Source organism: Musa acuminata, chromosome BXJ2-10 (assembly GCF_036884655.1).
Source record: "Musa acuminata AAA Group cultivar baxijiao chromosome BXJ2-10, Cavendish_Baxijiao_AAA, whole genome shotgun sequence".
NCBI classification, from domain to species: Eukaryota; Viridiplantae; Streptophyta; class Magnoliopsida; order Zingiberales; family Musaceae; genus Musa; species Musa acuminata.
Window position 1 is genome coordinate 18,081,090 of NC_088347.1, and position 11,808 is coordinate 18,092,897.

Here is an 11,808-nt window from a genome sequence, read left to right on the forward strand (position 1 = left end):
TGATCTTTTACTGAACTATTTATCTCGAGATAGTTCCCAACTTACTTGCTTTTTGAATATTATGGTCACCTTCCTCAATGTCACTCGTGAAATGTTTGGGAAAGGACTGGATAAGCAGCATTCTAACTTTTCTGTCATTAATGCATAATGTCCTAATTATTTGAAAGCTATAAGCTACACTAACAAAGGGTAAAATTGATGATAATATTATTAATCAAATGCAAGTGAATCTTCTTGTATTGTTTTTTTGCACATCTCTCTCGGGTCTTCCTTCATCTTTTATCACAATATTAGTTTAATTATCTTGTTTGAAATATCGTCTACATGTCTACTTTGTTTACTGTTAGCAAGTTGGGGCTTATTCTTTTTGGGCAAGACTATGGTGTATAGTGTACCGGTCGGTGCATACTTAGACTCGATGCACAGGTCGAGTTTCGTAATTTTTTTAGAAAAAAATTAAAATGGAAAAGAAATATCTAATGTGGTGCGGATAATACAATGCCCGTAATGTCCGGTGTTGCAAACCTCGGTCTCGATAATGAAAGCGTCACATGAAACATAATTTATGAGCATGTAGTAATAGTATATTTCAACGGGAAAACTAAACTTAAAAGGAATAAAGAAAGATCAAATTATGAGTATAATCCAACCTCTATCTTTTAAATCCCAAACCAATCATTAAGTGTTTCTCATCTCTCTCTAATGCACCCAACTGGAACCATTCAGGAAGCGTGAAACTTGCTCCCGTCGCGGCACAACTTTTATTTTCTACCCGCTTGACTATTTGCCGTCTGATTGGTGGAACACTGCTGGGCCCAGGATGGGTCCACCGTTGCCCCGACTAGCAACGCCAGTGGGGAACGTTCGAACGAGTACCAATGGTACTTTCGTTTAGGGTCTTAGAAAGAATTACTTGTCGTCTGCATCGATCCCTATCTGCCTCTTTACCACTGCGAACCGACTCTCCTTAATTCCACCCATTCGCCGAGTTACATCAATCTGATATTCGTCATATGCTTTCTCAATAGATTGCTGCAGATAAATAATAATATTTGCAGAAATTTTCTCTATAAAAGGAGGACAAAATCTCCATCAGTCGCCGGACGACTGCGGACGTCGTTGTTCTCCAGCCAAATAACCACACGAACTTGCAGCGTCTGCAAGGCAGGGAAGGGCGTGCTCTCCCTTTTTTTCCCCTGTTTACTTCTCTCAGTCATTTCTTCATACATCTGGTGGGGGAAACCCTCGCCCGTCATCGATCTCGACGCGATGGGACGTCGGGTAGGGATCAGCTGCAAGGTGTATCACGGAGATATGTTTCTCGGAGAAGCCGAGGCGTTTCCGATCACCAATAATAACAGCAGCAGCAAGGGCCAAGGCTTGCCCTTCCCCAACAGCAGCGAGATACGCATCGATCACCTCGCCCCTCCCAGCGAGCGGTGCCCTCCCCTCTCCGTCCTCCAAACCATCTCCCCTTTCGCCGTCCGCTGCAAAGTCCAAGCCAAGTCCCTCTCCGAACTTTCCCTTCTCCACCGCCTCTACCTATCCTGCTTCCAAGAACGCAAGGTTCCTTCTTCTACCCTTTCCTTTTACCTTTTTCGACCATACTTTTGATTTTGCCCGCAAGAATCCCACTGTGCCCCTTTGGTTTTCTTTTGCAGAGTGCGGTGGTGGTCATCGGGAACGAAGAGCTGCATCTGGTGGCAATGCCGAGCAAGGTGGAGAAGGTCTCGTGCTTCTGGTGCTGTTCGGTTCAGACTGGGCGCTATACTTCTTGTTTGGGCATGCTCAACCTCCGGTGCCTTGCAATTGTATTTGATCTTGATGAGACGCTCATCGTTGCCAACACCATGAAGTCATTTGAAGACCGAATCGAGGTCCTTTCACGAAGGATTGATGGGGAGAATGATCCGATTAGGGTTTCTGGAATGTCTGCTGAATTGAAGCGCTATATCGAGGATAAAGATCTCTTGAAGCAGTACATAGAGATGGATACTGTTTCTGAAGGTGGTAGGTCGATTAGTGCTCAGAACGAGGAAGTTCCGCCTGTACCTGGTATTCAGGAGAAAATCGTTCGGCCTATCATACGGTTGCTAGAAAGGAACATCGTCTTGACTCGCATTAATCCCGAGGTTTACTTACTGAATCTCTCATATGGGTTAATGCTGTTAGAACATGAATCTGTAATTTTACTATTTAGTTAAAGAATCTTGATTTTCCCACTAGCTTGGCCAGATGAAATATTCGGCAGTGATATTTGTGCTTCCTCCTCCTCTATGTTTCTTAAATTCTGGAAAAGCAAATATTATTTTGTGTTGTATCCTGAAATTTCCCTGGTTCTGATCTGCGTTACTTTGAATCATAGAATTAAATCATCAATGGTCTCACAGGCATGCTTTGATCATTGTGCTGATGCAATATTGCTATAGGTTCTTCATGAATAGGGTCCATTGAAGAAATTTTGCATTTTTGTGCCATAAAAAATACCTACCTCGTTAAGACTGTATACTTGACATTCTTGCTTAATTAGAGAGGTACAATGTTTTAAATACTGCCAGTACATTGGTACACAGTCCATTAGATTTTTTTAAGTGGTACTGGACTCATATTTAAAACCTTGGTGAAGTATGAATCTCGAGTCACAATAAGTTCAAAGCCTTTGATGATGGCTGGACATAGGATGTAATTCTTCTTGTCCCTGATTCTATTTGTTTCACCTTACTGGAGGAAGTTGTTAATACTTCTGAATGTTACCCTGATCTCTTTATGCTTTTGTAGGAAATTATATATTCATTTCACTATTAAGAACTGGTTAAATGCTTTCTTCTACAGAACCGTGATACTAGTGTTATTGTAAGGCTAAGGCCTGCATGGGAGGACCTAAGGAGCTACTTAACTGCCAAAGGACGCAGAAGGTTTGAAGTTTATGTTTGTACAATGGCTGAAAGAGATTATGCTTTGGAAATGTGGAGGCTTCTTGACCCGGATGCCCATTTGATCAGCTCAAAGCAACTTGTGGATCGTGTAGTATGCGTAAAATCAGGCAAGAATTTCCATGTGGATTAAATTCTGTTTGGTATTTAGTTCTTATGTTAAAAGATAATATACTGAGTCATATTCGTAATTCTTGGATGCCTCTATTATATTTGTTCGATCTTGTACTTAACAGCTTGCTGTGTGTGCTTTTTCTAATGGATGTTTGCAGTGTTTTCATCCGTGTTGGAGATTCTTTGACAAGTACTCATCATGCATGTTCTAAATTTCATGGTGTAGTTTTGCTTGTGTTAAGAATTGGGCATCTGATTTTTTAAATATGGATGTTGTATCGTAGATCCTAAATTTATAATCAAATAATGTACTAATATCAACTGTAATTATTGTGTCTCGGGCTTGTGATTCTTCACTTGGACAGTATTGTCCTTATGATAGATTGAATTTGTCATGTAGTTGATCAACTTCATCTCTTAGACATGCTTTTGTACAGTTTGACAGTCATTTTTATTTGGTCATAATAAAGAATGTGTTTTGTTACTATTAGTGATTTAAATAGGTGCTCGCCTAGGTGCTCAGGCGAGGCGAGGCCCGAGCGCCTCGTGGGTGGACCATGCAGCGTGCTTCAACGAGGCGTCGTTTGGGCGCTCACCCGAACCTAGGCGTTGGGTGCCTCGGGCGAGCGCTCGATTCAAATAAGGGAACCGAACCAGACTTTTTAAGTCTAGTTCAGTTCAACAGTGGTTAGTTGGTTCGATTGAACCAACTAACCAGTTTCTTACCCTCAAAAGCCACCCTTCATGCCCGCACGACCTTGAGCCAACCCTAGTGTTGCTTCTACCTCCACAGCCAACGGTTTTTGCTGCTGCCTCCACCGTAGACGCAGCGGACCGAGCCTTCCTCTAGCACCGATGGATGGGTCCAACGGTCTAGCAAGAGCCCGTAGCTTCCTTCTGTCATCACTTTGTGTGCAGTTCCTTCCATTGTCGAGGGAGAAGACCACAGGTTCCTCCGCCACCAACGGACACCCTTTGGAGCTTCCACCATTGTTGTTGTTCGCAGCGCTGTCACGGCTATCTTAAACTAATCTTCCACCGCTGTTGCTACCAGCTTCTCTCTACTGCCTTTTCACTGCTGCTGCTGTTACTTTTCACTGTTGGCGACCCTTTTATCCCCATCTGTTATTGTTAATAGTTCTTTTCTCCCCCTTTATATACTGTTAACAGTGAGTAATATATTGTTAACAATTGATTTTTAATTTAATATCATATTTTTATTTAAATAATCATATTTATTAATTATATTATATTTTTTTATATTTTAATATTTCAGAGTGCTTCGCTTCGCTTGGGCGAGCACCTAACGTCTCGGGCATTTTGAGATCTTGGCGCCTAGTGCTTTTTAAATCACTGGTTACTATTTTGTATTATATTTTGTAAATTACGCCAATTATTGAACTTTGGAGCAAATTTAATTGGATCCCCAAACTTATATCTTCAATTGATTCCATGAACTTTAATGAATGTTTCAATCAAGTCCTACCTTGATGGAAAGTTGACTTGATTGCACAATACAACTTGAATTATCTATTTGACATAAATGTTAGTGAAAACTGTTGTCTGGTTCCCAATATGATTAGAAAAATTAAATTTAGAGCAAATCAATTTGACTTGACATGCCAACTGATATGGGTGATTGGAAAGCTTTTTACGGTGACAAGCCAAGTCCTGTTTTGCAACCTTGTCAGCTATTCCGTCAAAGCTTATGTATTGAAGCTAATAGTAAGACTTGATTGAAGCATTAACGAAAACTTAGGGAGCCAATTGGGAAATTTTAAAGTTTAGGGATCTAATTAAATTTTTTTTTACAAAGTTCATGAAACGACAGCATGTGATTTACCCTTGAGTATGAAATTTGGCACCCACCGGCCACCACAAACATTTAACACTTGTAGCAATTAGCAGTTTACATGCAATATGAATTTCTTATTCTTAATATTGTTGTTTCATATCCTTCATTGTCTTTGTACTTGCTAGGCTTGAAGAAATCGTTGCAGCATGTTTTCCAGGATAGTGTTTGCCATCCAAGAATGGCTATGGTAATTGATGACAGGTTGCAGGTTTGGGATGACAAGGATCAGCCTCGAGTTCATGTTGTCCCTCCATTTACTCCATATTATGCTCCTCAAGCAGAGGTTCTTGCTTATATCTAGGTCATTTGTTAAACACAATCCTACTTGCAGTGAAGGTCCATATTAACCTTAAAATACTCTCTGTAGATGGCCAACGCTGTTCCTGTACTATGTGTCGCAAGAAATGTTGCGTGCAATGTCCGTGGTGGTTTTTTCAAGTAATTAAAGATGATCAATTTTCTGTTGTTCTTCCATGTATTTAGCATGAGATGTTGGACATATAATTTACTTGATATTATTAATATTAAGTTTCTGCCATCAATTTTCCTGTTTTTGACAGAGAATTCGATGAGAATCTACTGCAGAAAATATATGAAGTGAATTATGAAAATGAAATAGTTGATTTACCTAGTGCTCCTGATGTTAGCAACTATTTAATCTCGGAGGTATATTCTTTCTATATATCTTGTAAGCTTTAGTTTGTATTTCCAATACTCAGAAAGTGTCTTTTTTCAGGATGTTAACAGTGCACAAAACAACAATAGAGAAGGTCCTGTAGTAGAGGGAATGACTGGTTCTGAAGCAGAACATCGAATGAATCGACCGGTATCTTTCTTTGTCTTTGAAGTTCTTTGCTCCAATTGTACGTTACTAAATCTAAAGTTGAAAAGTAGTTGACACATTTGGTGTTTGAGTGATTAAGACCAAATCATGCTTTTCAGTTATTATTTTGCCACTTCTGCGATATGCAATTTCATAATGCTCAAGCTTCACTTTTGTGCATATAAGTGCAATCTTGGTCAAACAATATAAGTGCAATACGTTCTTAGTTATTCATGCAGTCCTGGGCTTCAATGTGATTTTAGCTTAGAATTTGTTTCTACATGCATAGTTGAGCCTGATTCGTGTATTTACATGTGTTTGCCTTTTCATTCACTCATACGCTTACATGTCTCTTTGCATGCAAGTAGATTTGCATGCTACAGTATGTATATGATGTGGTAACCTTCTTGATAAAGTTTTCTAATCTAATGCTCCTTTTTGTTCCTTGATGATATATATTGCATGAGATCTCCTTTTTTCTTGCTTTTTAAAAAAATTATTCAGTTACGTGTTCTATAAAATGCATGGCTATAATTGATTTGCAAGCCATGCATGCCACAGTAGTTTTCTTCTTTCATGTAGCTATTGTAAATCAAAAATGACCTTTTATGACAATAAGTTGTGGTCCTTTCTATATGATTGTAGTTGCTCCTAAATTATCTATATTTTTAGCATTTTGGTTGACAAAGAACATCCTGTTTCTGATGGTTCAGGCCTTACAACAAATAATAGACTAGGTCTGCAACCCATGACAGACTTTTAAAAGTTAGTTTGATCTAAAGGGCATATAACATGTTTTAAGTTGGAAGATAGAAGTTCCAATCTGTAGTAGGTGCTCGTGGGTATGATGTGTTTGCTTGTTATTTCATTGCTATTATGCAGAAAATTCAAGGTCAAAATTTTCTTATCTCTAGGTAAATATCAGCGATGAACGACAAACAAAACCTCAAACACTGTCAAACCGTTCCTCCCCAGGTAATTTCTCTAAAATGTAGATGTAGATTTCATTTGTTGGTTTGTCTTGTAATTATTTCCTATCAAAATTTCACCGTATCTTCTGTTAACCTCTCATGAAAAGAAGAACAAGGTCATCATTTCCAAAAAAATTCTTTGATTGGGACAACCTCTATGATATTTTTGTTGTTCTCATATAATGTTGTCTATCCTTATACGAAATATTCCTTGACATAACCGATTCTAGTCTCTCTCCTATCTTCAACTCAATATTTAAAGTTGCCTGAGAACTATAACCTATCCTTTCTGTTCATTTGGATGTTACTCATTTGTGCATTACCTTTTTGAAGCAAAACTTGTTCCTGCAATATATATCACAAGTTTGGTTTCATTATATATTAGATCATTGGGAATGCCTATGTGATCTAGGTAGTTGCAACTTGGTGAGTTAAACTGGGTTCTTCATTAACAGAACTGAGGTTTGTCAAAGGCAGGCAACTTTTAAGATGCAAGTGAATTCTTTTTGTTTGCTTTGAGAGTTTTTCATTTATCTGATTTTTCTTTTGTTTCCTGATTGAGTTGGCTGGCTTAAGGCATGTGGTAGAAATTATGACCCAATTCTAACCTTCTTCATGCTTTGACCGCCATGATAGTGATATGTTCTGTTCCTTTTTACTCGCTTTTGTTGATCCTTATCTCATGTGCCACTAAAAAGCTTCTCATCAATTAAGGAATACAGTAGGAATTCATTGGTATAAGTAATTTTACATAAGCTTTGGCATGCTTAAAGATGGCTCCCAATAGAATATAATTACCATCAAAACTATAAAACTATCTTAATTATTGCTCAATTTAATTTATAGTGCCTTCTGAAATGTGGTGCATTCTTATGTTTTCCCTCACCTGATTTGCTTCTGACGAAGATGATGAGATGCTGGTAGATCAACCATTTGCAAGCAACAGAAATCTGTGTAATGAATCAGGACAATCAAATTTACTTGCCCCATCCATGTTCATTTCTGTCTTACAAGAAATAGGCAGGAGATGTGACTCTAAGGTACCTATTTGTGCTTTCTGAGCTTCAGAAAATTTTGGTATATTTTCCAATTTTTTTTCTTTTTTGTGCACTGGACAGGTGGACTTCAGGTTTATTAATGGAAGCAGTAAGGACTTGCAGTATTCTGTTGAAGTGAGTTTAATATTTATCCAATTTGGAAGCTGGTTGACCTGGATTATTTGACTTTGCCATTTCTGTTCAAATCGTGTTTGCTAAATATCAAACTTCTCTACTTCTATTTGTCCTCTCACTTTCCCAAGGATAGTGAGATACTAATACCATTATTTTTTCCTTTAAAAGTCTGCTTCTTTCTCTTTAGCTTCTGTTAAGTAGACTAATTAGAGCATTATAAATGTTTTATTTTAAGTATTCACCTGGCTTTTAGTTGGCTGTAATTTTGTGTAGCTTGAAGCCATACGAGAATGCCCTTCTGCTTCTTTTGGTCTTAAAGCTGATAATGAATGCCTTTTTTCTTATTTTAAGTATTCTATGTTCATCAAGCACAGACACCATACTTTATGTTTATAGAAATCTAACATTTACCATGCAGGTTTTATTTAGTAGTGAGAAGATTGGTATTGGTATGGGAAGGACAATGAAAGAGGCTCAGTCACAAGCTGCTGAGAATGCTCTACGTAATCTGGCAAGTAAGAGCCACTTCTAATGTATATGAAACTATGCATATTTAAAAAATTCAGTCTATTGCAATTATCAATGTTCGCATAATTTATTTGTGCTGATTTTCTCTACTCCTTGGAAGAGAATAAGAGAAGATACTAATTATAACCTGTTTTCTACTCTCAAAAATGACAATAATAGTTTTCCCTATCTATATCTTCATGCTGCTTCATCCTCAGTTTTCTTCTTCACCTTTTCCAATTTAATATCCCTCTACTTGAATTGGTCCACCAAATAAGTATGGTTTCGTATAATTTAATATTTCATTGGTCAGTTTCCTGTATTTTTCTGAACTTCATCTATTTTCTTTGTCATTTTGGTTGTTCAGAGATGAGGTTGAAAAGCCTTGCATATCTTCATTTTGTGTGAATAATAAATTTACACTTGATTGAAGCCTGGCATGCCTTATCCCTCAAGTCAAACCATTTTGATGAGATTATATTTTGTTATTTGGAAATTACTGTATCAGCTGAGGCTTTCACCTCAACTTGCAACTGAATATCTATCCCCACTATATTGTGTTTGCCGAATCAGCTGACGGAAATCAGTATATCTGTTGACAACATTCGTTTACTACTATTTTTTACTGTATCCTTTTGAAAAAGCATGCAGCAAGTTGTGAGTTGACAAAAATTTTGAAGGTTGTCCCATCACAGATTACCTGTGCTTCATCATTTTTTTATTTGTGTAAACGTAGGAGATTATTTTGAAAGATGCCTCCATAACGTATTACCTGTGCTTCATCATTTTTTGTTTACTTGTGTAAATGTAGGAGATTATGTATCATTTATTGCACCTGTCGCCAGTGGTGTGGATACAGAAATCACTAAGCATCCCTGTGGGAATGAGAATGGATTCTTAAAGGAGAATTACAGCTCTCAGGATGAGTCAGCTAAAAAAGAAGACTTACCTGTTGCCAGTACATCAGAAAATTCAAAATGAGGCATTTCAGTCAGTTTTGCATTCAGATCCGGTAGCTTATGACTAAAATGTTCCACTGATCGGATGATGCAACTTCAGAAATTACTCTTTGCCTTTTGTACCCGAGCGTAGAGAATCAGGCGGTCAACACGAGGTGCAAGTCCTTATAGTATGTGGTTCTTACAGTTGATCCATTGGCCAACACTTGTCTCCTGCATTATGCTTGGTGCCTTAACATCATTATAGAGCAGGAGGGAAGTCATCGTTGTCTGAACATGCCGGGCCCAGTATCGCAGAGAGGTTATTTTTTCTTGATTAGTGAACCGGTCTACGGCTCTTTTGACTTGTGAGTATAGTCACATTTTGGTAGACCATCTGGCACAAGATATTCCTGTTAGTTCTAGCCAAACATTGATGGTTTATGTGGAGAGGCTATGCATTTCAACATGACAGGCATGCAAAAAACTCTTCAACATCAGATGCCATTCACTCACATCTGTCTGATCAGAGTTTTCACATCTCCACTGTAATTGTAAGCTTTTACCATGCTTCATTTTGGAGTGTTAAGATTTTGTACAAGATTTCAACATCCTGTAGACTGATGATGCTTCTCAGGTAGTAATTTAAAGGAGTTGCAAGCTTCTTCTTTGCAGATGGGCTTTGCTGAACAACATCATTGGTTTCTTCAAATTTGTGTCAGCAAGTGCTCCACCATTATACTTTCTGTGTTGTCCATAACGAAGCGGACTCAAATAGTTGAGACTTAAAAGGTTTTATTATTGTAGTATTTGATACAATCAGGTTAAGTTAGAAAAGTTACAAAAGGTTGTTGCACTGCATGGCATATCCTTATGGTATAAGAAACTCTTTTCTTCAATTGAGGATGCTCACAAATTAGAAACCAAAAACCTGTGAAGAGGTTCTCTCAAATGTGATTGGTGGGGAACATTATCAAATTAAAAACCAAAAACCCTTTCTAACAAAACAAAAATAAGGGCCATACACACAGAAAAAAAAAAAAAAAAAAAAAAGAGTTGATTGGCATCCCCCTATTTTCAAATTACAACAAAAGAGTTTATTTTAGAATTAAAAAATTCAATGTCAAAATTTCATCCAATCAACCAAACTATCTTTAAGTGTTAAACTAAGTTAAATAAAATTATTTGTAATCCAACTTTAGTTTGTTTGTATTCTTTACCCATTAGTTGGCAACCTTATTTATTGTACGTTCTAAAATATCACGGAATGTTTTATTTGAGAATTTTTAATTGATTTTGGATGGAAATTAAAAATGTTTTGACATATTTAAATTTAAGGATGATAAACCCTTATTTCTTTGCACTTAGCATTAAAGTAAGGTCTACGTTTGTTTTTTTTTTTTTTTTTCAAATCTTAAAATATTTGTATTTATTTATTATAAAATAAGGAAACATTACTTAATTTAAATATCATTAATTATTAAAACAAAACACTGGATCTTCTTTCTTTTAAAATATTGTAACTGAACTCTAATTAGTTCAAGTCCTCATCAGCCTTAATTATTAAATTTATTATAAATTTTTAGATTTTGTGAAATGATTTATTTGAGAATTTCACTTGTTTTAAATAAAAATAGAAATGTCTTATTATATCTCAAAATAAAGGATGACAAGTCATAATTTTCTTCTCGCTTAGTCCTAAATTTAGGTCTATTTATTCAAAAATCTTATAATGTATATGTTTACTTTATTATCTAAGAATGATAGTAAAAATAATATGAGACATCACTCGATTATAATATTTTTGAATAGTTTTATGTTATTTGTTCGATGAACCAAACACTACAAATCTATTGAAGAATATTATTATAGGCAAGCCTTAATTAATTTAATTCCCTACTAATAATAACTATCAACGTTATTATGACGAATTGGTTTTGGTTAAAAACAATGAAGGTTTTGATATATTTATTTTAAAAAAATGGTGATAAAAATTTTAATTTTTTCCTCACTTAGTTTCAAATTTAGATCTACATATTTTAAAAAAATATATAATATTTATGACCATTTTTTGTGAAATAATGACTATAAAAATAAAAATTATATAATGATGATTTTTTTTAATAAATTTACATTACATGGTTACAATGTTTTAGGTTACCAATCAAAAAAATTATAACTGATTTGGTCCAGCATTAAACCAATTCAACTAAATATTTTGTTCAACCCGAATTGAATTGGATCGGAAATCACCTTTTTTTTTCCCGGATAATAAAGGTTTTTTACAAGGGGAAGAACAGTCTTTGAAAAATATGAGAATAACCTATGTGGGATTCCAAACCTTTGGAATTCTAACATTCTCTCATGGTAATAATATATGACAAAAAAATTCTAATCACATCACAACTCATATTCTCATATAAAGAATATGTATGATACATAAATCATAGCGGTTATATAATATTTTCTTTAAAAAAATGAGCACTTTATTAGTC

At 36.1% G+C, this 11,808-nt stretch overlaps 1 protein-coding gene across 1 annotated transcript; it reads left to right on the forward strand.

Annotated features, from left to right (window-relative positions):
• Positions 1–969: 969 nt before the first annotated feature.
• Positions 970–9,987, forward strand: LOC135624362 (RNA polymerase II C-terminal domain phosphatase-like 2). The gene is made up of 12 exons (XM_065127876.1): positions 970–1,566; positions 1,662–2,132; positions 2,833–3,043; positions 5,028–5,185; positions 5,270–5,340; positions 5,463–5,568; positions 5,639–5,728; positions 6,640–6,700; positions 7,603–7,736; positions 7,815–7,868; positions 8,287–8,383; positions 9,187–9,987. The coding sequence occupies exons 1-12, from the start codon at positions 1,270–1,272 to the stop codon at positions 9,354–9,356; spliced, it is 1,920 nt and encodes a 639-aa protein (XP_064983948.1). The 5' UTR covers positions 970–1,269; the 3' UTR covers positions 9,357–9,987.
• Positions 9,988–11,808: the final 1,821 nt, after the last annotated feature.

Excerpts from the sequence above, each read along its gene's own strand:
- LOC135624362 (XM_065127876.1), top strand. The coding sequence starts at position 1,270 with ATGGGACGTCGGGTAGGGATCAGCTGCAAGGTGTATCACGGAGATATG. Across the intron at positions 1,567-1,661 it reads CCTGCTTCCAAGAACGCAAG|AGTGCGGTGGTGGTCATCGG; the intron begins GTTCCTTCTTCT and ends TTTCTTTTGCAG. Across the intron at positions 5,341-5,462 it reads GTCCGTGGTGGTTTTTTCAA|AGAATTCGATGAGAATCTAC; the intron begins GTAATTAAAGAT and ends TGTTTTTGACAG.